The 26,625-nt window shown below is 49.3% G+C and overlaps 1 protein-coding gene across 3 annotated transcripts in view; it reads right to left on the bottom strand.

The window, feature by feature from the left end:
- Positions 1-26,625, bottom strand: part of PHC2 (polyhomeotic homolog 2) — a 107,288-nt gene that overhangs the window by 15,626 nt on the left and 65,037 nt on the right. For all 3 annotated transcript variants that reach the window (XM_061567879.1, XM_061567880.1, XM_061567881.1), the window contains 7 exons: positions 24,604-24,756; positions 23,478-23,579; positions 22,248-22,635; positions 20,549-20,605; positions 19,597-19,964; positions 18,862-19,218; positions 18,040-18,184 (listed from right to left, as the gene is read on the bottom strand). In XM_061567879.1, coding sequence (XP_061423863.1) covers positions 18,040-18,184; positions 18,862-19,218; positions 19,597-19,964; positions 20,549-20,605; positions 22,248-22,635; positions 23,478-23,579; positions 24,604-24,756 — 1,570 coding nt within the window. The remainder of the gene's footprint in view (positions 1-18,039; positions 18,185-18,861; positions 19,219-19,596; positions 19,965-20,548; positions 20,606-22,247; positions 22,636-23,477; positions 23,580-24,603; positions 24,757-26,625) is intronic.

Raw genomic sequence — 26,625 nt, 5'->3', positions numbered from 1 at the left:
TAACTTTAAACAACAAGGTCTTGCTATACTACAGGGTTGAAGAGCACCCACCTCCAAGAACAGAACCATGGATCCGCCGGCCAACAACCGGCGCCAACACCGCCAGACTCCTCATTCAAAGGCCCTTCCACAGCGGTGGCTATCAGAGCTGCGCGTGGGGTGGTCTCTTGCTGTTGTTTGCTTCGCTGGATAAATAATTATTTGTCGTTATCGTCGCCGTTCCTCCGACACAGTGGTGGCCAGAGTCTGTGAACTCACCAACTCACAAAATTTAGCAAAAGCGTCGACGGTGGAGAAACTTGCGTGGGGGAGGGGGGTCAGTTGTTGCTCTCTGTCAAATTCACCGTCGTGGTTTTAGAATCTGACTTTGCGCGCTCTATATTTTCTTAGGTTAATGGTCTCAAGAGGCGGCTCCTTCCAGAATTGGTGAAGCAGAATTCAAAAGTCCGGTTCCAAAGGCGACGACGAGGCTAAGGCATTTCATGATGTGGGAGTGATAACTCAGCACTAAAATTCTGCTGAAGGCTCCGTTCTCTCGCTCATTTTAAACGCGTAAATCCTGGCAGGAACAAACTAACGGCCAATTTCATCGCCACCACTCAGAGGAAGATGTCGACAATGCCTGTTGGACCTTGTTCCCAATTACACCTTCTTTCCATGCGACGACACAATCTACAAATGAACAAAACGGCCAGCCAAGTCGGGAGCAAAGAAGTTGCTACAATACAATTAAAATGTTTGCCTTCAGCTTAATTTTTTTATGAATAACAATGTCTTCAACATCTTCTTGTAAAGGTTTTATTTGATACAATGTTGTCTTGCACATGTGACAAAAGGAAAATCGATTCAGCCAGCACGACGAGGTCTCAGCAATCACCACTTTGGCGAATCAAGTTGTTTTTATCTTTCCCCGAGTCTTCTTTTGTGGACACGTTGCCGACATCCGAGTTTTGTTCCGTGTTCTTTCCTACCGCTAGTTCTCCATCATCTGCAGTAAAGAAATTGTTTCTCAACCTGTGTCACACTGCGGCTCGATTGTTTTCTGCTCGCTTTGTATCGCTACGCAAATGACTCTTTCCAAGCGATTCAAAACCACGCTCGCTCTGTGTCGCAACAATGGGGTCAGTGTCGGCGAGCACACGCTGCGAGGCAGGCTCAGATGTCGCCGGTGTTCACCGCCACCCACCCCAACTTCACAATCGTCCCAGAGAAAAGCAGCACCCTCTCAAACGACGACAACGAAGACATAAACGAAGAGGCGAAGCGTGGCTTGCAGGGCTTCTGGCACGAGCGACAGCCCAACAGATGGGTGGAGAAAATGAAAGGAAAACAAAGCAGGCAAGCAATAAATAAATAAATAACACTTGTCCCTTTCCTTCCTCCGATGGTGACACGCTGGAAATTTGGCAACTTGAATTTTCTTTCCACAAGTTCTCTCTTTGGCGAGATGCGGCTGGAAGCGAGGAAGGTTGTTGGAAGATGCAGGATTTGAGAAAATCAAGCGGAGAATTCTTTGGCAACAGCGAGCGGCATGCGGCAATGAGGTGAAGGCTTCACCGTTGAGCCGCCACAAATGCGCTCGATTCTTGACATCACGGCCGTGATATCCTGCACGTGCATTTTAAAGCAGTGCAACGATTTCTGTACATACGGTCGTCCGGCTAACCAAATGAAAAACAAAACAAAAACTCACGCATAGGTTTAAGAACGGAATCCCGAAATAGAACTCGGTGGGATGAAGCCACGCGTTCGTCAAGGAGGAGGCAAAGCTTGCTTGAAGGGAATTGTGTGAACAGAAAAAAAACCCGCTCGAAAAAAGAACGACATAAACTTGGGTTCGCCTGTTAAAAATTTCCCTGTTAATACGCTTCTTGTTTCATTGGCTCCGCGCAACTCCAGAAACACTCCCGAGCGCGACAATTGCCGTGGCGATTGTGACTGCCAACGCCACGTAAAAGCCGGTTTTATGATCGCTCTCCCTGTGACACACCAAGGCACCCGCCCCCTCTCCCGCCGGCTCGCCAACCCGACCGCCTGCCTGCCCTGAAAAGGCAGATGTCTGCCTTTGTGAGCCTGTGCTCACTCACCCACTCCTGCCCCCAACACCAGAACCCATCCCCCAACACTGACCCCCCCCCCCACCTCGCCCAACTCAGGACCATGCTTGTTTTTTTGTCCTCCCCTGACAATCAATACAGCCACTCCTGCTGCTATTACTACCACAACCGCTGCTACTACCGCCAACAGCGTTTCCACCACTACCAGTGCTCGCACAACCACATCTACTACCATTACTACGACCGCATCAACGACTACCAGTGCAATCCACCGAACCAGTGTTACCATAAACCGCCAGTATTACCACAACCACCACTAATACGAGTGCTATCACAACCACACGTGCTACCATTAGTACTTCCGCATCCACAATCCAACTTACTACCACAACCACCAGTGTTGCCATAACTGCCGCTGCCAGTGCTACCACCACCACGATCACATAAATACGCACAATATTACGGTGTAACATTGCAGACTTCTCGGTGAAATACTATTAGCGAACATGTATTAATACATGTGCACACCCTGACACTCAAGACACACAATCAACGTACATTACATACAAAAATCAAATACGTTCACATACGTACTGTACATACTTGCATATATGGGCATCAATTTGATTTACAGACCAAAATCAATCCACTGGTGGATAAAGGCCTCCCCGTGCTGTGCCAGTCAAGGGGGTTGTTTTACCACACTTCCACTCATAGTTACAACACCCCACACATACCACAACAACTATGTTTAACCATATAGGTTGCTGGATAAGTGTTGGAGGCAAGCAGCTATACACACACACACAACCCTCCATTACATCCCCAACAGACACACCCATATTATTAGTAACCCAACATACAGAAACGCATATAATGTACAAACATACACATATATACTTTTATTACACACAATACATACACACAAATAGCATGCTATATTTCCATGACAAAAAAACACACACACACACAAGCACATATGCTTAAAATGCACACACAAAGACCCCATGTAGCCTTTAACAGACTGCTAGGGCACGAATTGCGAGCCAAAACCTATTAAGGCACACGAGGGGGGTTGTGTGGCCAGCACCATGCCTGGCCACCTTTGTCTCTCCAGTGCTAATGTTTTACACACGACACCAAGCACTAATTTAAGATTGAATTCAACTTGGTGGAAGCCGTGGACCAGTTCAGATATTCCCCGCCACTGATGTGAGCCGTGGCTGGGAATAAAAATCAGGTTTACTGGGTACGCAGCACAGTGCGCTAACCACCGCGCCACTGATCCCCACAGAACACAGATGTTATACATATTACCCATACAAACACGACCACTACATACATACAAAGAACCTTTGTGTAACCTTAGAGACTGTTGGGTTATGTGTTGTAAGGAAGGACCTATTCACACGCCACAAAATGTATACACAGCACATTACAGCCACAATATACACGACATACACAGATACCACACTCACTCACTACACACCAAACACACCTTACACGACACGCACACACCTAATGCATACCCAAAACACAAAATACACACACACTTTATACAAAACCAACACGTGTGTTTTGTCCTTAATGGGTGCTTCCTAGCACAACTTGTCATCAACACTCTGCAAGGCTATACAGGGGAACTTTATTTTGTATCTTGTATGTATGTTGGAGGAGTGGTGGTGCAGTGATTAGCACACCCTATTACGAAACCGGTGATACAAGGTCAGATTCCATTTGTTTCTGCTCCAACCAAGGATTTTTGTCCAAGCCTCCAGTCAACCTTTGCTCCGGGGGGGGGGGGGGGGGGGGGTAACTCCTCCTCTGCTGCTCCTATTCTGGAACTCCCTTCCCCTAGCCATCTGTGCTCACGGTTCCCTGCCCGTTTAACTCTAGGCTCAAGACCTTCATCTTCTCCTCTGCCTATGACGGATTGCCTCTCTCTCTACAAAACAAATGTTGCCCACGGTTTCTGTCGAGCATCTTGAGATGCAATTTCATTTAGATGCAAATTGTTTCGTGGAATGAACATGCATTTTAAACCATTACAGTACCCACGCACACGCAATGCAAGGCAGATCCTCCCACAGAGCAGGCGGTCGATGCATGGCGTTGGGATGAAAATAATGGCAACAGGTGTTTTAGCACAAAATCCCCTGAATCAGTCATTAGCTCCTCCCGTAGTCATCCATCATCCAAGGCCACACTCATCACCCATCACCACCCCAACCTAACCATCAAATCTCCTCCCATCACCCATTACCACCCATCAACACACATTACCCACCACTACTCCCACTTTGCCGCCCACCATCAAGCTCCTCCCACCACCCCCCTCCCCCCCTTAAACAGACACAAAGGCCAAGGTTCCCATTTCCACTCTGGAGACGGCAGGGGCAAGTGCTGTTAGCGAGCACCCATTATGGCAAATGTTCCATTGTGGAGTGCTTTTGTGTTGTCATGATACGTGGGTTTCAACTTCAAATTGAAACACGCATGAGGTGGGGAGCTCTTCACCATTGTCAGTTCTCAGCCCGTGGTGGAAATTCTACATTCCCGTGATGGGAGCCAGACTTTCCATACGATAATTGTCGACCTTCCCCACAGAGTGGTGATATACACCTTTTATCAAAAACAAGGAGATGCGGCTGATTATGTTGCTGTAATTATGTTGGTGTCCTGAGATGTACTGCATGGGAGGTGTGGTATTAATAAATTATTATTCCTGCTATTATTTGGTAATGATGTTGCCTTTGTTGATGATGCAGAAGCGGTTACTAATATTGCGACTGGTTTTCCTGAAAACGCGGCTGAAAATGCTGTTGCTGTGACTATTAAATAAAAATGATGATGATGATGACGACGTCTTTGTTGGCAATGACAATGCTGTAGTTGCTGCTGATGATATAGGAGGTATTGGATGCCCAACCCAGATTTGAACTTTCGACCTTGCAAATTAAAATCACATGCTGTGACCACAGTTGTATTTGGCTTGTGTTTTGTGATTGTCAGCATCGATAACTCCTTAAGATACATAAAGCAAAACCCACGAAAAACTGTCACGCATCGATGTTACTCTGTCAGTATCACCATCAACTGGACTTCATTATTCTTTACATTTAGCAAATTTCCCAGGTGCCACATGTAAACCTCATTTTTAAATCCTTTATATTAAGTTCGCGTGCTTGCTTGCTTAGGACCGTGCAAATCTTTCGGTCGTTTTTTAACCCACTTCCCGTGATCCAATCGAGCTGACATTTTCCACACAGACTCGTTGTGCCAGACAATTATTGTTCGTGAAAAAAAATTCCCAAAATTTTACACTTTTTAGGCAAAATTTGTTTATTTTACATATATTCAAATAGAACGCATTTATGGCTTTGGCTGAACGTCAGAGTGTAAGAGCCCACAGCGTAACCCCTCCACAGGCCGTGGTGGAGTAGCGCAGTTGGTAGCGCCCTCGCTTCCCATGCCAAAGGTTGCGGGATCGATCCCCGCGTCCTCCACAGGCGAATATATTTTTAAATCCTTTATATTAAGTTCGCTGCCACGCATATAAAGGATTTATAGTGAAAAACTTTGTTTTTACGGGTTATACTTATTGTAATGCGGGCGTAAATGGGCGGGGCGGATATGACGATCCGAGAGGGAGGAGTCAGGGTGACGTGGGGGAGAAGTTATAGCGGGGAGACAGGAAGCTATCTGGGTCAGTCGGGGGAGTGAAGGGTGGTGAACGCGTTGGGTGGTCGCCGTGCCTCAGCCTGGTGGCTGAGGGGCTCATGACGGCGCCAGCCAGCGGGGTGGAAGAGAGAGTGGAGGATTGAGGTAGGAAGTGGCGAGATAGCCACAGAGGCCACGAAGGGCTGAGGTAGGAAATGGCGAGATAGCCACAGAGGCCACGAAGGGCTGAGGTAGGAAATGGCGAGATAGCCATAGAGGCCACGAAGGGCTGACATTGGGAGGTGGCGAGATCGCCACGCACTGGAGGAACAGGGAGCAGAGATGGAGCTGCTGGGGGAGCAGCCAGAGGGCTGTACCAAGAGCCTGCAGCGGAGCTGCAGGAGCGTGGAAGGCTACGGGAGCGAAGGCAGATGTGGGGCTGCCAGGGAGAGAGTCTCAGGAGGAGTGCCGTGTGGGAAGGAGAACGCGAACCCCAAATAAAGGACACGGAGTCAGCAAGAAGTGTCTGAGTCCTTTTATTACACTGGAGTCAGAAGTGAAACGGCATCTCAAAACAACTGAGAGAAAGAAGAAAAAAAAGAATATTCCTGCTACATCATCCGACGACGACGACCTTCCTCAGACGGTGGACCTGCCTGCGATGGAAGAGGAGATCCGTTCTGGAACGAGTACGGGTCCGGGTGAGCAAGGTGTCGCCGCGTCGGTGGACCTGTCTGTGCCGGAGGACGCCAACTTACGATGGAGACAGATAGCGATGCAGATGGGGACCTTGAAAATCGTGCTGGCGCAACTGTGTGAGTTCACCACGCCGAGGACGACGTCGGGGAGGCCCGGTGGTGATCCGCAGGCCTCTGCCTTTCCTGCGCTGCCAGCGCCATTGCCACGTGGCACGAAGACGCCATCTTGGGCGTGGCAGGGGAGAAACGGCGGGAAGCCGCCATCTTGTCTTCACCGCGGCGGGAGGACGCCGCCATCTTCAACATCGCGGCGGAGAGGCAGCCTTGCGCTGCCATCTGGAGGTGCCGCGGGGTGAGCAGCCTGCTGTGAGCTGCTGTTTTTCGAGGGGGTGCTGCGAGGAGAAGACGCCGATGCTGCAGCTGCTGGGGCGGGAGCTTCCCGTCCTGGCTCGGGTGCGTGACAACGGAGCCGTCAAGTCGCCGAACGAGTTCTGCGAGGCGTCTCAAGTTGCCACCCTGCCGTCCTCTTCTTGCTGCAGCCCCGGGCGAGTCATAACGATACGCACCCGGCCTTAACACACACCTCACTCATCTTTCAAGGGCCGGGGGGGCTATTTTGGTTTTCTCTTATGACTCGATTGTGCGGAGCGCGGTTCGGACTGTGTGTATGTGTGTGTAATAACGATGAACGCGCTATCTGCTTGTTGCTTGGTGTTAATATAAGTGTGTGCGTGTGTTGAGAATGGACGGAGAGTCGGCTGTATTTGCTGAGTGTCAAATTGTGTGTGTGCGCTGCTGCGTGGAGTTGTTATCTTGATGGTGAAGTTAATTATTAACTTGGGAGCGTCGGGTATCTTGCGCTGTATTATTTGTGGGTTACCTTGTGTGATGGGCTTAATTGGAAAAAAAAAATAAAATTTTGGTGTATTGTGCTGCGAGGTGCTGTGTGCGATGCGATTGTTGCAAGAGAGAGAATAATTGTGTTGTTGCTGCAAAGTTACGACAGGATTAATGGTGTGTTGGTTGCCTGCAGATCTGCTTGCTATTGTGCTTAAATGTACGCGTGTGATCGCGATATGCTGATTGCATGTGCTGTTATACCGTTCTGTATGGTTATGGGGTGCGATGCAGTGGTTGACTATTGGAATTGAGATTGTTATTATATTGTGCGTACCTGTTGGAAATTGGTAACAAATTCGAGGGGGACCCAAATATTTGGTTGTATGGTTGTTGTGCACACGAGATTGCGTGTATATTATAGAGGGGGACCCAAAAATTTGGTTGTATGGGTGTTGTGCACACGAGATTGCGTGTATATTATAGGGGTAATTGAGCTTTTTGAGAATGAGGGTGCGCGATGACGCCGTTGTGGGTGGCTTAGATGTTAATGCTAATGGGATCGTAAATTGGCGCCAAGTGGCGTCGCGTATTCGGTTGATCGCATGCAACCACGAGTTGCTTGGCGAGTTGGGTTGTGTAACCAATGTGGTTGGTAAAATATTGGTTAAAAATTCCACGATATGACAGCTGTGCGCAGCAAGCTGGGGCTGTGCGTCTATCGTTGGTGGGGTTGTTATAACGTGACGGGGGATGCGTCTTGTGACCCCCAGCTAAGGGAAGCTGGGGTGCACGAATGGAGAAAACTGGCCACGTGTTCGCACGCTGGGCCGCCATTTTGCGCGCACGCGGGGTATGGCGACGATGCGCTTTGCGGAAAGGGCCGCCATTTTGAGTGCGCGCGAGATATTGCGCGAACGCGCTGGGCGAAGGGGGACGCCATTTTTGAGCGCGCGGGAAAAACCGGGGTGGGGCAAATATTCCATCTGTTATGCCTGCCATTGTTGATTGGGTGATGCACGAGTTGTGGTCACATCGGCCTATGGCTGATGGCTGACCTGACAGCCCGGAGGCGAAACCTCCGTGGTATGTCTTAAACTAATGGGCCATGTGCTCATATGGCTCGGGGAGTCATGGTTCAGTTGTGCGGGGGCAGACTGAACCTGGTGTGCCGGGGGCTCACGGGATCTGGGTTAGGGTGTTATTGTCTCTATAAGAGAACATTGCCCCGTGGGGGGAGTACAGGGGGTCTGGCATTGCTGGGGGATGAACCTTCCCTGGGCTATAAAGCATCGGACTATACGAGGCTGGTGTGTGTCCATCTCTGATGGGATAGTAAGGGAGGAGCGTGGCCGAGTTGCTGCTCATCCCCGAAATTGCACTAGCTGAGAGTATGGTCAGTGGATGTTGCTGTGGGTTGACGACCACGGTGGGGGTTAGGGCGAGTTAAACGTTACCGCTGGGGAGCGTGGCTCTCTCCACGCGAGGGTGTGCGATTAGGTGTTTTGTTGGGTTGCTGAGAGTGACCGTGGGTACATGCTGTGTACGTGCGATGTCTGTGCTGGTCCTCAAGGGAGGACTGCTGGTGGGTAAGAGCAGGAAATTTTGTTGTTGTTGTTGTCACGTGTAAATAATATTGTTGTTAAAATGTAAATACTGGGGCATCCATTGCGTTATTTTGGGTATTTATGGGGAGTTTTTTTAAGCGGGCTGGATTTACATCATCTCCACTACCCTGAGGCCAGGTGGCTGTCGTGTACGACATGCGGATGTGCGTTGTTGTGCTGTGCCTCAGGGGATTGGATTCTCCTTCTCGTCACAGATTCTTCAGCTCCCGTCGCACTGGGTGTTACCTGGTGTGCTAGCTGGATGAGGACTTGAAGGAGCAATTGAGCGCCGTTCGTCATTCTGCTCTACCACTTGCTCTTTGACGTTGGACTTGAGCCGAGCGGATGGAACTGCAACATGGACACGCACTAAAACATCACATTTCTGGGTTGTGCGCGTTGGCCGTTCTTGCGTGTCAGTTGCCGTTTTTGTTCATTGTGCCATTTTTATTCTTGTTGTTGTTGTGCGGAGGACAGGCCGGTGTTCTGTTCCAGTTCCTGATACCTCCCCTTTCGTTGCTTGTGTTGTTGTTGTTATAATCTCCGTTGTGTCTGGGGGACTCCTGATTGTGATGCCTTCGCCCGCATTATTTTGTTCTGTTTCAGCCGAGGACGGCTGGGATTTTCTCTACGGGGGAGGGTAGTGTAATGCGGGCGTAAATGGGCGGGGCGGATATGACGATCCGAGAGGGAGGAGTCAGGGTGACGTGGGGGAGAAGTTATAGCGGGGAGACAGGAAGCTATCTGGGTCAGTCGGGGGAGTGAAGGGTGGTGAACGCGTTGGGTGGTCGCCGTGCCTCAGCCTGGTGGCTGAGGGGCTCATGACGGCGCCAGCCAGCGGGGTGGAAGAGAGAGTGGAGGATTGAGGTAGGAAGTGGCGAGATAGCCACAGAGGCCACGAAGGGCTGAGGTAGGAAATGGCGAGATAGCCACAGAGGCCACGAAGGGCTGAGGTAGGAAATGGCGAGATAGCCATAGAGGCCACGAAGGGCTGACATTGGGAGGTGGCGAGATCGCCACGCACGGAGGAACAGGGAGCAGAGATGGAGCTGCTGGGGGAGCAGCCAGAGGGCTGTACCAAGAGCCTGCAGCGGAGCTGCAGGAGCGTGGAAGGCTACGGGAGCGAAGGCAGATGTGGGGCTGCCAGGGAGAGAGTCTCAGGAGGAGTGCCGTGTGGGAAGGAGAACGCGAACCCCAAATAAAGGACACGGAGTCAGCAAGAAGTGTCTGAGTCCTTTTATTACACTGGAGTCAGAAGTGAAACGGCATCTCAAAACAACTGAGAGAAAGAAGAAAAAAAAAGAATATTCCTGCTACATCATCCGACGACGACGACCTTCCTCAGACGGTGGACCTGCCTGCGATGGAAGAGGAGATCCGTTCTGGAACGAGTACGGGTCCGGGTGAGCAAGGTGTCGCCGCGTCGGTGGACCTGTCTGTGCCGGAGGACGCCAACTTACGATGGAGACAGATAGCGATGCAGATGGGGACCTTGAAAATCGTGCTGGCGCAACTGTGTGAGTTCACCACGCCGAGGACGACGTCGGGGAGGCCCGGTGGTGATCCGCAGGCCTCTGCCTTTCCTGCGCTGCCAGCGCCATTGCCACGTGGCACGAAGACGCCATCTTGGGCGTGGCAGGGGAGAAACGGCGGGAAGCCGCCATCTTGTCTTCACCGCGGCGGGAGGACGCCGCCATCTTCAACATCGCGGCGGAGAGGCAGCCTTGCGCTGCCATCTGGAGGTGCCGCGGGGTGAGCAGCCTGCTGTGAGCTGCTGTTTTTCGAGGGGGTGCTGCGAGGAGAAGACGCCGATGCTGCAGCTGCTGGGGCGGGAGCTTCCCGTCCTGGCTCGGGTGCGTGACAACGGAGCCGTCAAGTCGCCGAACGAGTTCTGCGAGGCGTCTCAAGTTGCCACCCTGCCGTCCTCTTCTTGCTGCAGCCCCGGGCGAGTCATAACGATACGCACCCGGCCTTAACACACACCTCACTCATCTTTCAAGGGCCGGGGGGGCTATTTTGGTTTTCTCTTATGACTCGATTGTGCGGAGCGCGGTTCGGACTGTGTGTATGTGTGTGTAATAACGATGAACGCGCTATCTGCTTGTTGCTTGGTGTTAATATAAGTGTGTGCGTGTGTTGAGAATGGACGGAGAGTCGGCTGTATTTGCTGAGTGTCAAATTGTGTGTGTGCGCTGCTGCGTGGAGTTGTTATCTTGATGGTGAAGTTAATTATTAACTTGGGAGCGTCGGGTATCTTGCGCTGTATTATTTGTGGGTTACCTTGTGTGATGGGCTTAATTGGAAAAAAAAATAAAATTTTGGTGTATTGTGCTGCGAGGTGCTGTGTGCGATGCGATTGTTGCAAGAGAGAGAATAATTGTGTTGTTGCTGCAAAGTTACGACAGGATTAATGGTGTGTTGGTTGCCTGCAGATCTGCTTGCTATTGTGCTTAAATGTACGCGTGTGATCGCGATATGCTGATTGCATGTGCTGTTATACCGTTCTGTATGGTTATGGGGTGCGATGCAGTGGTTGACTATTGGAATTGAGATTGTTATTATATTGTGCGTACCTGTTGGAAATTGGTAACAAATTCGAGGGGGACCCAAATATTTGGTTGTTGTGCACACGAGATTGCGTGTATATTATAGAGGGGGACCCAAAAATTTGGTTGTATGGGTGTTGTGCACACGAGATTGCGTGTATATTATAGGGGTAATTGAGCTTTTTGAGAATGAGGGTGCGCGATGACGCCGTTGTGGGTGGCTTAGATGTTAATGCTAATGGGATCGTAAATTGGCGCCAAGTGGCGTCGCGTATTCGGTTGATCGCATGCAACCACGAGTTGCTTGGCGAGTTGGGTTGTGTAACCAATGTGGTTGGTAAAATATTGGTTAAAAATTCCACGATATGACAGCTGTGCGCAGCAAGCTGGGGCTGTGCGTCTATCGTTGGTGGGGTTGTTATAACGTGACGGGGGATGCGTCTTGTGACCCCCAGCTAAGGGAAGCTGGGGTGCACGAATGGAGAAAACTGGCCACGTGTTCGCACGCTGGGCCGCCATTTTGCGCGCACGCGGGGTATGGCGACGATGCGCTTTGCGGAAAGGGCCGCCATTTTGAGTGCGCGCGAGATATTGCGCGAACGCGCTGGGCGAAGGGGGACGCCATTTTTGAGCGCGCGGGAAAAACCGGGGTGGGGCAAATATTCCATCTGTTATGCCTGCCATTGTTGATTGGGTGATGCACGAGTTGTGGTCACATCGGCCTATGGCTGATGGCTGACCTGACAGCCCGGAGGCGAAACCTCCGTGGTATGTCTTAAACTAATGGGCCATGTGCTCATATGGCTCGGGGAGTCATGGTTCAGTTGTGCGGGGGCAGACTGAACCTGGTGTGCCGGGGGCTCACGGGATCTGGGTTAGGGTGTTATTGTCTCTATAAGAGAACATTGCCCCGTGGGGGGAGTACAGGGGGTCTGGCATTGCTGGGGGATGAACCTTCCCTGGGCTATAAAGCATCGGACTATACGAGGCTGGTGTGTGTCCATCTCTGATGGGATAGTAAGGGAGGAGCGTGGCCGAGTTGCTGCTCATCCCCGAAATTGCACTAGCTGAGAGTATGGTCAGTGGATGTTGCTGTGGGTTGACGACCACGGTGGGGGTTAGGGCGAGTTAAACGTTACCGCTGGGGAGCGTGGCTCTCTCCACGCGAGGGTGTGCGATTAGGTGTTTTGTTGGGTTGCTGAGAGTGACCGTGGGTACATGCTGTGTACGTGCGATGTCTGTGCTGGTCCTCAAGGGAGGACTGCTGGTGGGTAAGAGCAGGAAATTTTGTTGTTGTTGTTGTCACGTGTAAATAATATTGTTGTTAAAATGTAAATACTGGGGCATCCATTGCGTTATTTTGGGTATTTATGGGGAGTTTTTTTAAGCGGGCTGGATTTACATCATCTCCACTACCCTGAGGCCAGGTGGCTGTCGTGTACGACATGCGGATGTGCGTTGTTGTGCTGTGCCTCAGGGGATTGGATTCTCCTTCTCGTCACAGATTCTTCAGCTCCCGTCGCACTGGGTGTTACCTGGTGTGCTAGCTGGATGAGGACTTGAAGGAGCAATTGAGCGCCGTTCGTCATTCTGCTCTACCACTTGCTCTTTGACGTTGGACTTGAGCCGAGCGGATGGAACTGCAACATGGACACGCACTAAAACATCACATTTCTGGGTTGTGCGCGTTGGCCGTTCTTGCGTGTCAGTTGCCGTTTTTGTTCATTGTGCCATTTTTATTCTTGTTGTTGTTGTGCGGAGGACAGGCCGGTGTTCTGTTCCAGTTCCTGATACCTCCCCTTTCGTTGCTTGTGTTGTTGTTGTTATAATCTCCGTTGTGTCTGGGGGACTCCTGATTGTGATGCCTTCGCCCGCATTATTTTGTTCTGTTTCAGCCGAGGACGGCTGGGATTTTCTCTACGGGGGAGGGTAGTGTAATGCGGGCGTAAATGGGCGGGGCGGATATGACGATCCGAGAGGGAGGAGTCAGGGTGACGTGGGGGAGAAGTTATAGCGGGGAGACAGGAAGCTATCTGGGTCAGTCGGGGGAGTGAAGGGTGGTGAACGCGTTGGGTGGTCGCCGTGCCTCAGCCTGGTGGCTGAGGGGCTCATGACGGCGCCAGCCAGCGGGGTGGAAGAGAGAGTGGAGGATTGAGGTAGGAAGTGGCGAGATAGCCACAGAGGCCACGAAGGGCTGAGGTAGGAAATGGCGAGATAGCCACAGAGGCCACGAAGGGCTGAGGTAGGAAATGGCGAGATAGCCATAGAGGCCACGAAGGGCTGACATTGGGAGGTGGCGAGATCGCCACGCACGGAGGAACAGGGAGCAGAGATGGAGCTGCTGGGGGAGCAGCCAGAGGGCTGTACCAAGAGCCTGCAGCGGAGCTGCAGGAGCGTGGAAGGCTACGGGAGCGAAGGCAGATGTGGGGCTGCCAGGGAGAGAGTCTCAGGAGGAGTGCCGTGTGGGAAGGAGAACGCGAACCCCAAATAAAGGACACGGAGTCAGCAAGAAGTGTCTGAGTCCTTTTATTACATTATTATTGTTTTACCTATCAGTGCTATATATCTGTGCCATTGGAATTGTGTTTCTCTTTGTCAACTATTACGAAGGCACTGACAGTATTTGAACATTTACAACAAAAAATTAGTCCCATCAAATGGTGTATCTGTAATTTTGAATACATATTTACATATCCGACTTATTCATACATCCGTCAATAGCGAGTAATATATGCAACATTGCACCCTCTATAAAATTGGAGTAGTCATCATTATTACCCATGGTCAATCCACTGCTCGATGAAAGCCTCTACACTTTCGCTATCATGCATGGTACTGAAATGCCACAATCCATCGAGCTTCTGTCAATGAGCCGATCTTATCTTTGGTATTTTCACTCATTTAGTTGCCATTATGTCTCCAGTCTCATCCAGCAGCCATCATTCCATCCAGCCATGATGTGCTCTGCAAAAACCCACTTTTCTTTACAGCCGATACCAAGTCTCTGATTTGCATTTGTCCTTTGATCCACAAGCTCTTCTTTCAGTCTCTTAGTGTAATTCTCCAAGCATTCACCTCTCACCATGCTTCTTTGTACAATGTTCAACCTTTTGTTCCAATGCCTTTGTCAGTGTCCACGTTTCTAATCCATGTCACAGTAGAGGCAATATGCACTTTGTGGAAATCATTCCTTGTAAGGCAAAATGTTTTTTTGTTCCATGATAAGATTCAGTCTTTACCAAAATCAATACATTCAGCTCTTATTCACCTCTTTATATCATATTAATCCTGATCTGCATTCGAGGAGTAGCAGCCTATTTCATCAGGTGAGAACCTACTGCAATATCACGTCTCTTTTGCAAGGGTGACAAGGGTAGGAGGCAGTTATTAAACCATGTCTTTATATATACAGTATATTTAGAATGCTTACAAAGACAGACATCCTCATGTAGCCTCAAAGACTCTTTGGAAAGTGCTGTTAGCTAGCACCTAAGGCCAGAAAAGTACACAAAGGGGTGATGTAGAAAGCACCACGCCTCATCTGCCATCGTCTTCCCAGTGCAGATGTTTACACCCCAATTCAGGTACTTTATTTTAAGCCAAGTGAACCTATGGCAGGCCTCGGACCGGTTCGGATATTGCTTGCTCCTAATGTGAGCTGAAGCCTGAAAACCAATTTGTGTTTGCTGTTTTCAGCACAGGGTGTGAGACACCCCCAAAGACAAACATCCCCCGTATAGCCTCAACAGACTGGTGGGGCAAGTGCTGTTAGTGAGCACCTAGGAAGGTCAGCATGGCACACGAGGGGGTGGGTAGCCGGCACCATGCCTGGCCACCTTCAGACACCCCCACACACATCTACCACCCTCTCACACGCACACACACAAATATTGTCCCCTCACACACCCACACTCTCATACACACTCGCACACATACAACCTCTCATACTCAGCACACACAACCATGTGCTCACACCATCAGTCTCTCTCACACAAACCCAAAGATCCCCACAGTTGAGCATTAGAGACTGCAGCGTTGAGTGCTGTTAACAGGGACTTTAGCTGCACACTCTGGTCGCTGGGTTCACAGCGCAGCGTGCTAACCGCTATACTACTACTTCCCACATACACAAACACTCACGCGTCCCTCCCAACACATACGCTCTTGCCCCCACAAACTCTTTTTCATGAATAAAAATTCATTAGAACCAGAGAAAGCCAAGGCTCGGGGTGGTTGTGCGTGCGTTCGTATGTGAGCATGTGTGAGTGAGCAGGTGTGAGTCTGCGTTTGAGTGTGTGAGTGCACGTGTGAGTGCGTGTGCACGCATGTGTGAGTAAGTATGCGTGTTCGAGTCTGCGTTAATGCATGTGTACGGGTATATGTTTAAGTGGGAGCGGTAGTGTAGCTGTAAATGTGATTGCGCTACGAACCCGGCGACATGAGTTCAATTGCCGCTCACGGCCAATAAAGAATGATGATTATCTGAACCAGTCCTGGGCCTCTCCTAGATCGCTTCAGGCTCAAAGGAGTACCTGGTGCGGTGTGTAAACATCGCCACTCGGAAGACAAAGGCGGCCTAACGTGGTGCTGGCCACCCACCCACTTGTGAGCCGTGATTGCCTTGACAGGTGCTCGCGAACAGCACTTGCCAGGTCTGTTAAGGCTATAGGGGGAATCTTTGTCTTTGTACGTGCATATGCGCATGTGTGCGGTGGAGCGACTATTATTCCTGCATCTGCTCCCAGCGTCACCACCACACGCGAGCTCTGAACCCCTTTGTGTGCCATGGGCATGCGTGTGCATGCGTGCGTGTGCATGCGTGCGTGCGTGTGTGTAGCGCAGAGGTGGGGTGTGGCGAATGTATTGGTTCGTGCACTGCGCTACAAACACGGTGAGCAGGTTGATTCCCACTCACAGCCAACATCAGTGACCAATATCTGAACCAGTCCTGGGCCTCTCCTAGGTCGACGCAAGCCTTTTACAAGTACCTGCTGTGGTGCAAAAAGAAATCCGCACTCAGGAGACATAAATGGTCAGGCATGGTTCTGACCACACCACCATCAGATGCACTGTATCAGCCTTCATAGGTGCTTGCTAATAGGACCTGCCCCAACAGCCTGGTGGCTATATGGGGCATCTTAGTCTTTCGTGAGTGTATAAACGTATGTTTGCCTATATACAGCATGTGTATGTCTGTGTGCGCGCCTGTGTATGAATGTGTGTGTACATATGAGAGTATGCATAGAGAAGTTATTGTGTATCAGTGTTCCTTTGAACATGCATGTGTGTGCTTGTGTATGGAGGTGTATTGTCTGGAAAAACAAACCCATCTACTCTATTGTGTCAGATGGTAACACCGAGCTGTTTTGTGAACAATGGCAATGGGGGAAAGGCTGAAAAGCTTATGCTAATTAGCTGTTGGTGCTTACAGTTACCAGAGTGGTTAACGGGGGCACTGGATGCATACAAGGGGCCCTCCCCCATTAAACTAATTAGCAAAGAACGACGGAGAAAACAAACTAAGCTTGTGTCGGAGGCACTGAGGGGACAGCGTCTGTAACGTCTTGTTGCCAAACCTCATATCGTGGAGCCAGGAGACTAAGCGTCCCCCCCCCCCCTCATGGTCCCTCCACCCTCCATAAATAACAGGCACTCGGGCTGGCCATGTGGAACGTCCAAATGGTCGTAGGGGAAAAGAGAGGCTGCTATTCCTCTTGGGACCTCCCTTGCCAGTATCAAAATATAACAAGAGGTTTTACCCTTTCTGGCAATAAAACAGGTGTTAAGATGTTAAAATACCCAAATGAAACCTTTTGCAAGGTTGCAAGGTTTCAGTTTGTCCCATGATGTAGCTGCTCAACCCACGCTCTCAGTGTCCTGATAGTGTGTGGTCTTTGTGCTGTTCACCTTTTGGCGTCCTCTGGTCAAACACTGTTTGAGACTAGGCTCTAGAAGAAAGCTGTCTCTGGTGTGGACCAATCGGTTTCAAGGAAAATTCATATACTACCAGAGCATGTTTTTGTTTGCATGTTCACCATAAGTATATGTGGTTAATGCAGACATGATTCCTTGAAAAAAGTTTCAGTTTGGTGTTTTAACATCTTAACACCTGTTTTATTGCCAGAAAGGGTAAAATCTATTCTTATGCTATTCCTCTGTCGGGATCTGCACTGGTACCACCGAGACCTCTGTGGAATAAGAAGGTCCAGTGGATTGGTTCTAGCTCCAGTAACGATGAGTGGTAGACAGCTCGCCACTCGGGAAAGCATAAAATCAGACAACAGGGAGTGGCTTTTTATGTGAATAACAGAATGAAGAGGGCATGGACGCGTGGGTGTGAGGTGTGGGAAGCCGTGAGTCCCAGCCTATTATGGACACGCCTCCCCATCAACACGAGGCAAGGGTTGGTGGTGGCGTGGCTTACACCCTCAAAAAAAGATGAAGATGAGTAAGAGGGATGCAAGGCAAGGTTATTTTGTGTCTAGTACTTTCTGCTGTGACCTTTCCCAGGTGCTGGATAGAGCATTGGATTGATCATGGTTTGTGATCACGATGATCATAAGAGACTGTTGAATCATCATGGGGAGGTGGAGTGAATCATTGTACATGGTGCCAGTGGAGGACCCGGCCTCACCTGCGTGTGGCTGTCCATCCACAGGCCGCGGTGCCGGCGAGAGAGAGGGTGGGGACGGCGTGTTTGGTCGGCGTGATGGGCGCGCCTCACCAGGGGGGCTACCCCGCCGCTCCCCGTTCACTTCCCCTGCCTTGGGGCCTTGGGGCTGTGCGAGATGGGGAGGAGGGCGGTGGCATTACTGGGCAGCGATCCTTCTTGCACGCAAAGACAAAGATCGCCCATGTAACTTTAACAGACTGTTGGGGCACGTGCTGCAAGTGAATACCTATGAAGGCTGAGAAAGCACGTGCGGGATAGTGCTGCCAGTGTCGAAAACCACTCAAATTACATATGTATTCATGTGTGTGTATGTATTGCCACACACGCTTGTGTATCATGCATATACGCCGAAGTGTGTGTCATGTTTATCAGCAATGGTTAGTGCGCCGCACTACAAACCCAGCAATTCGGGTTCAATTCCTGCTCACGCCCAACACAGGTGACGATTTTGGGAATGGTCCTGGGCCTCCCCTAGGTCAACTTAGCCTCAAATGAGTACCTGGTGCAGTGTGTAGACATCGCCAAAGGTGGCTAGGCGTAGTGCTGACCACCCACCCCCTTGTGTGCCGTACAGGCCTTCATAGGCGCTTACTCACAGCACTTGAACCTACAGTTTGTTAAAGCTATAAGGGTGATCTTTGTCTTTGGTGTGTATCAGCACACACTCACAATCATCTATATGTATTCGTGTGTGGGTGGTGTGTATCGGCACAATCCCTTGCAACTGGCTGTTTTGTTTAAGGTGTCAAGAGTGGTATTTCACGAAACCCCACGCTCACTCACTTCTCCAGAGCCAGCCGTCCCCGCCTGCACCACCTGCAGGTTCACCGCCATCGTCTGTGGGGGCGGCAGCGTCGAGGTGGCGGCGACGGGAGTTGTGGATGAGGTGGACGAGGTGGGAGGGGCGGCGCGTGTAGAGGAGTGTCCGGAGGGGTGCGCTGTGTTTCTGGATGTCGCCACTCCCGAGGAGCAGGAGGAAGTGAACGAGGAGGAGGACAACGAAGCAGATGATGATGATGTCACTGCCGTTGCTGTCATCGTCGAGTGGGGCTGGGCGCATGGGGTCGCGCAGGAGCTCGGGGAGACAAGGTGGTTCGCTCCGGAAGCCGATGACGATGATGATGAAGTCGTGCCCACCACCTACACAGCGACCGAGCAGCCAACTCACGTGAGTTATTTGGTTAAAAGAGAGGGGTACATAAGTCCCACTGGCCCGTTTCGGCCCACCCAAAAGGTCTGTCAAATACTTTTGGAGAGCCACACATAAGCACACACCAAAAATATTCCCATCTCGTATCCCATCAGTGCAGTTAAGATGCTTGCAGTGACCGATAAATATCACTTGCAGGACATTTCAAAGTGTGACCATGTGCCAACTGAAAAGAAGTCATGGGCCATGTGTAAAATTAAGTTGTGGCTTGTATGAATTGAATATATCAAAGGGGGTGGCTAGGTCTCCCAACCCGGCTTTAAAACAATACGATGCAAATAGAATAATCATGCGAGTTGGGTGCTCACCTGAGTGGCTCCATACGCTTGTGCCGCTGGGGGCAGATGGGATCCGCTGGCCCCCATCACAGCACTCTGCTGTCTCTGACCGACGGTGCCAGCCACCCCCATCGCCACCTGCCCGGCCTGTACCGGTGCATGCTGGGAAAGCAATGCATGATGGGAACAGACGGCGGAAGCAGCGGCGGTGGTGGTGGTGGTAGTGGCAGCACTCTGTGACACGTGACTGGTCGCCTGATGCTGCTGTTGCTGATGCTGTTTGTGCTGCAAATGCTGTCCATGAAGAAGCTGCTGCTGTTGCAGCTGCTTGTGCTGCTGCTGTTGCTGTGTTTGAATGAGGTGATGCTGCTGTTGCTGCTGCATTGACGTATAGGTAGCTGCAGGGATAGTAACACGAGAGAACGTTAGGGAACTCAGTCAAACTTTGAACCAATTTTAAGGCCCAAACCCCAAAAGACCAACAGCTCTTATTGATGCATATGGGAGCATGTAGCAGAAGTATAAGATGCAGTTGTCATGAGAATTATTACTATGCCCCAACTTCTTAAGCTCGATGCCTTCACAATCTCGCACTGACCGGCACGCTGAAGTATGGTCAAATAACCCTCACAACTGGCACGGCATGTTGAGGCCCTCATCCAGCAGCGAATTGACAAAAAGTGCCATACATGTTTTTAATATTTTCATTTGTGTATCTTTAATTGATGAGCGATGTTGCTATCCTGTAAATCTCAATCGAGTTATTTGGAGGCATTTTTTTGCATTGGGATGTTTGTCCAATACCAGTTACATTGTGTTTTTTGATTTTGAGCCCAATATAGTTTGTTCAGAGCGGGTTACTGTTGTTATAAGTGTATCGGAGTATACAGCACAGGGGTAGGAGATGGTGTTATTGTGGAAATTGTCAGTGTCGTATTTTAATTGAAGCGCAGCTAAGCCCACTCCCTTCCCATTCACTCACTCGAGTTGATATGCAGCGTTCCCCGATCATTGGTGTTGAGCAGCCAGTGCGGTCCTCCTGAAATATGACAATCGATTAATCTCTGACAGTCAAATCCTCATCTCAACACCGATAAGTCCCAATCATAAAACTCCACATTCATAGAGATGTTCCCACTGTGCACTTCCCAATATAATGCTAGTTCATCCAGAAAAGCCCCGTCCTGCCAAGGTTTAGAAAGGGAGCGATATTGCCTGTGTAACTGAAATTGAGTAATTTGGAGGTCATTTTTTTTTTCCGGAGAACCCCGAGGAAATCCATGGAGAACACGGGGGAGGCCATACAATCTCCGTCCAAAGAGGTGCACGAGTTCGGAAAAGAACCCAGGCCCTTCTTGCTGTGAGGCACCAGTGTTAGCACTGCACCACCCTGCTGCCCACAATAATAGTTCATTGGAGTAGAATGTACCTGTGTGGAGGTTACATCCACCCAGCAAGTAAGTAGAAATGCCTCTGTCCACTCAGCAGTATAAATGGGTAAAACACAGTTAGTTGATTGGCAGAACATGTGAGGTGGGGTAAAGTGTAGGTACTCCCACTTCTTCAAAAGATGTATGGCCAGTGTGGAAGAGTAGGCAAAAATATATTCAGGAGAGGGGCTCTCTCGCACTCCCTCTAGTGGAGGCCCTTCCACCAGCAGTGGCATGAGTGAGAAATTGCAGGGCTACACCTTCGCCTTAAACTACATCCATGGCGAACACCAGTGGCAAGTGCTGCCTGAACTGGTCATAGCCCCCCACCTTCACTAATCCACGCTGACTAGTGTGGTGAAGTATGGTCAAACAACCCCAATGACTGACATGGCTAAGGGAGAAACTAATGCATTCAGCAGATTGACAAGGAGCTTTAAATTATATTTGTTGTATTTATTTTATATGCAATTAGAATTTAATGTGTGGGAAAGCCTCACCGAGTCTCACAAACTCACGATGCGTTGTTGTGGCGCATCAAGAGTAAAAGCAAATATAAGGAGAACACTATTCTGTATCTCCACATATAAACATGTGTTTAAGTTTATCGGCCTATCGGCTTTTCAGGCCAATATTAACCAGCAACACTTTTTTAATCAAGAAAACTTTGGGCTGGTTTGAACATTCTGAGTTTCATCTCCTTCCATGTTCCTTCCTGTCATCTTCGTTCCCATTCTTCTCTGTCTGTCCCTCCTTCTCCCTGTGCCCTACTCCATTCCTGGTCCTCCTCCCTCCATGCTCCCCTCCACTGGAATAAACATCCCCTGTACATTAAGCAGTCCCCCTCTTTAACCTCCTTCCAATTCCTCTCTTAAAGATTACCTCTTCACTATTGCTCATTTTTTCTGCCCTTCGCCACTTCCCATCCCTCCCCTATCCTTCAGTGATCCCCAAGTATCATCTATCGCTGTCACTCATTCCTCAATCCATGTACGCCCCTGTCAACTACATCATTCAATTCTGGCATCGTTTTGTAAGTTATGTCAAGCACCTTGAGTGAAGATGCTCTATAAATATAAATTAGATTAAACAAATGCTGCAGGATTACCAGATATTATTGGTAAGAACACTGAATCTGAACTCTAGGCCCTGTTCAATGCAAAAAAAAAGCAATTTCGTATACAAAACCATTACGCACTGCTGTGATACCAGTTTACCAAATCCGTGGCTCATTGAGTCACCGGATGTCACCTGAAGTGATGGGCAGCAGTGGATACCCAGCCGCTGTCGCTGACCCAGCCACCGAGCCTGCCGCCATGCGTGCCGTCCCCCCTCGCCCGTCCCCGCTTCCCATCATGCTGTGCTGCTGCTGCTGCTGCTGTTGAGTCATGATGTTTGCCTGTAAGTCTCCTTTCTTGCCACAGTCGCCCATGAGCTCTGTGTGCCCACCCGATTTGGGAGACTTAGCCTGGTTGGTGCCGGGCAGGTGGGGCACACCCATGCCACCAGTGCCAGCGCCGACACCGCCGCCTCCACCGCTGTTGATGTTGTTGCCACCGCTGGCCTTGAGAGGGACGCTCTGAGATGAAGCAATGCCGCTCAGACCCAGAGGTTGCCCCGCCGAGCGAGACACCAGGTTCTGATGCCGTGAAAAACCGAGAAATTAACGAGAAAAAAATGATACGCACACTCGGATTCTGTAACTCTTCCAGAGATGGGTTTGCCCTCAGAAGTAATTTACAGAGGGAAAACGAAGTTATGTTTCAAGCCATCCGACGGGATGACGCCAACTGCGAGAGCAGACGTCACCTTGTAACGATAAGATCAGGAGAGGAGGTGCCTTTCCCTCCGCTGCAGACAGATGGAGAGACAGACATACGACTGAGAGACAGACACTGACGGAGGGACAGGTCTAATAACAGAGACACAGATGCAGATATAGGCTTTTGATGGTCAGACTAGAATAATGGCATAACGATGGACATATGGACAGACAGGCATACCAGCTGACAGACATACAAATACAGGCAGTCCCCGCTTTTACGCCATAATGCATTCTTGGAAACCCCGTCGTAAATCGGATCGTAGTGAAACAGACCATATTTTCCCAGACAGTGGGAACAGTAGAAACATTACTTGCCGATGTGTTTTCCTATTATCAGCCATATTTAACAGGGCTTATTAGGTGAAAATCCACAAGAAACACTTGAAAATAAAAGCTCCACGCCAAGTCACATCGGAAACCGGACTGTTTGAATGCGCTCAGAGTCGTGTCGTAAGAAGCATCGTAAATCGATCCAGTGGCCCTACATAAACGTCGTAAATGTGGATCATCATAAATCAGACCATTTGTAAACCGGAGACTGCCTGTAAATGGAGAGACAGGCATATTGACGACAGTTTGATGGAAGACGGTGGGAGGGACAGGCAGATAGAGGGGCGCGGGCTCTTTCACTCTCGTACCCTCGCTCTCTCTCTCACCTGAGCAGCCACTGACTGCGCTGCGCCGGTGGAGGGGGCCGAGTGCGACGCCGTCGTCTCTGGCTGCAGGGTGGTGACGGTGCCGCTTGGCGTCAGGATCAGCTGCGGGGAGGATGGTGGGAGAGCAAGCGGGAGGGTGAGTGTGATAGAGCAAGTAGGGCAGTCCAGGTAATATAGCCTCGTTGTACATCTGCAAGATAATAGTCGTTTGTTTTTTGGATTATGCCCTCCTCGATTGTATCCACTTATCTCAGTGAGGTGGATATCATAGAACTACTTCTGAGATCCATTCAAGTGCCCATTGGGGAACAAAAGTGGGGAGGGGGGGGCATACAGCCACTGATTCAGATATCACTTGCCACTGATATTTAGCTGCTGTACATTTCCAAATAAGCCACTTCGTTGAGCTATAATTTGTCACCAGGTCGCTTCTGAAAAAGAGCTATAGGTCTCAGTGGGCCTTACCTGGTAAATTAAAACTATTTTAAAATAGTTTTTAGTTTTAGCCACCTGGATTCATAGCGTGACTACTATGCCAGTCCTCCACCACGTACTGAAGTGGAATACTTTGTGTATATAATTCTGTGTACCCACTACAGTATGTGTTGATTCTAACCTGCCCCACAACCCTCAACTCAACAAATTGTCATGATGGATCTTATTAATCTGAGAATGGACGTGTTAATTTGTAGTCTTAGTTGAGTCCACGACACCAGTGGAATCTTCATCAAATCTCAAGCCGGTGGTTTCATGTTGTTATTCTGTAGCCAACTTAGAGCAGTCAAACATTTAGTTGCTGTTAGTTATTCAATGTTGGTGTGAGGAACATGCAAATCTGCACCCCCCCAGCAGTATTATCAGCACAGCCAATCAGTTAAATCAGTGACTCTCTTTATATACATATGACCAAGTTTGGTCTTCCCCAGTGCACTGCAGTTTTTAGCCTAGGTTATTAAATCATATAAGGCTGCATCTTCATTCAAACTCCTTAAGCCCATCTCATCACAGGCAGGAAGGATCTGGTATTTGGTGGTATTCATAGCTGTTGTCACACTTGTTGGCATGTCCACTTATAGTAACCGTAGATTAAGATGAAAAAATGTTGTTAACATTCTCGCCTCCTCACCATCTGCGCTCGTAGATACATCTGAGCCTGGTTGATCTGCCCGGGTGTGGCCGAGTTGCCCAGGAGCACAGCTTGTTGGGTAAGGCCGCTCACGGGCTGCGTGGAGACGCCCTGAGTCCGGCCAATCATGGCCGAGCTCGGAGTCAAATTAATCTGAAGGGAGGAAAGGCATGACAGGGAGGGAAGGCTGTCCAACATGAGTTTCAAGATTGAAAACGGGATCTGAGCAGTGCTGACTGTTGCTGAGATATCCATTATTAACCCCATAACACTAAATATAGGAAGAGAGACCCATACCTGGGGCCTGATCTTGAAGCCTTCAAGCTCTCCGATCACTTGGCGATGTCACCTAAATTCATTTCCCCATGTACAAGATCCCTCAGCCTTATCCAAACAACTGAATGTGACTATTTTGTCATTTAGACCACCAACTCGAAGAGTAAAGAAAAAGTGGTTGTGCCAATAGGCAGCAGTGAAACAAATACCACTGCAAACCTGTTTCATCCTTGTTAGGAATCATCAGTATACTCTAGTCATCAATGTGTGACACTGCAATATGCCTCTGGGAGCATCATGTGTATATATATAGTGTCCAAAAAGGAATAAACAAAAAAGACGAATAGTTTTATTATTATTCGAGAGACTGACATAAATTTGATATGGAAATATGCATTATACTTATAGGTTTTAGTTTGTTGAGAATATTAGTCGGTACTTTCTTTCTGCTTCAGGAGAAACCCCATTTTCTTATATATGAATGTAATTTTTTGTCTGTCTGTGTGTGTTCACGTGCTTGCAAGTAGGCCTCGGCAAGGCAAGGTAAAAGTTAAAAGGTAAAAACAACGAGCCTATTTTTACCCTACCTTTTACCTTACCACAATACAATCACTCTACCCTACCTTTTATCCTTTAGCAGGTAAGGTAAAAGGTAAAAAGCAACGAGCCTACCTTTTACTTTACCTTTTACCCTTACCCCATACAAATTACCCGATTACAGGGTAATTACTGGGGTACTACTACACATGAACAAGGTTTATAACGGTAAATGCTACAAGGTAGAGCGCTTTATTAATATAGAATACTCTTGATGATTCCAATTTTACATGCTTGTTGTTGTTGTCATTGTTGTTGTCGTCGTTGTCATTGTTGTTGTTGTCGTATCCTCAAATCTTCTAACTATATTTTTACCCACTTCCTAATGTGGCATCGACTGCAAACTTGGTATACTTATGTCATACTGATGACAACACTATATTCTATCATAAAATCATTTTGTATAGGTTATGTTTCGGCTTGGGTCTAATTGTCCACGCTCAACTGACGTTGGCTGTAAATCACCACGGCCCCTTACGTTATGGCAAGCCTTGGGGCCACTTCCTGGAGTCGTAGAGTTCTGTCATTACTCGTACATTTCATAAAAGCGTGTTTTTAAGAAAGTTTGTTTTAATATTACTTATTAAATGGAGGCCACGGACTGCGCCACGGAGCTTTTAGCGGTAAACAAGGCACCGTATTTACCGGGTAATACTTCGCGCTACCTTTACCCTACCGGGTAATTCTTCCGAGCTACCTTTACCCTACCCTTTACCTTACCCCTAAGCATGTCGACACCTTTACCCTTTTACCCGGTAAAAAGGGTAAATTACCTTACCTTGCCGAGGCCTACTTGCAAGGGATTTGGCTCTCAAACGGTGGGATTTACGTAAAAGAAAATAAGCCAGGTACCACGCCGTAAGCCCCGCGGGTGGCAAGCGCTATTCCTTTTTCACGTCCGTCATCTTTAAATTAGTTTAATTAGCGGTTTTGTGCGTTTTGTCGTTATTTATTTATTGCGTGCTCGACCACACCAACTCACGCATTGTTGGTGGGGGGGGAAGGACCATGCCAAGTCACACGCGTTCAGTGGGGGTGAGGGGGAAATTCTATTTCAAGTTAAAAATGCTACAAAAAAACCCACAACACTGAGATACATTCTTCCCTGTGTGATGTCCTTCCCACTCCGATGCGTACAATTACTACTAT

Source organism: Lethenteron reissneri, chromosome 40, assembly GCF_015708825.2.
Source record: "Lethenteron reissneri isolate LAM-NWPU_2019-01 chromosome 40, ASM1570882v1, whole genome shotgun sequence".
Taxonomy (NCBI): domain Eukaryota; kingdom Metazoa; phylum Chordata; class Hyperoartia; order Petromyzontiformes; family Petromyzontidae; genus Lethenteron; species Lethenteron reissneri.
The sequence above is the reverse complement of the archived record's forward strand: the minus strand, read 5'-3'. Positions and strand labels throughout refer to the sequence as shown.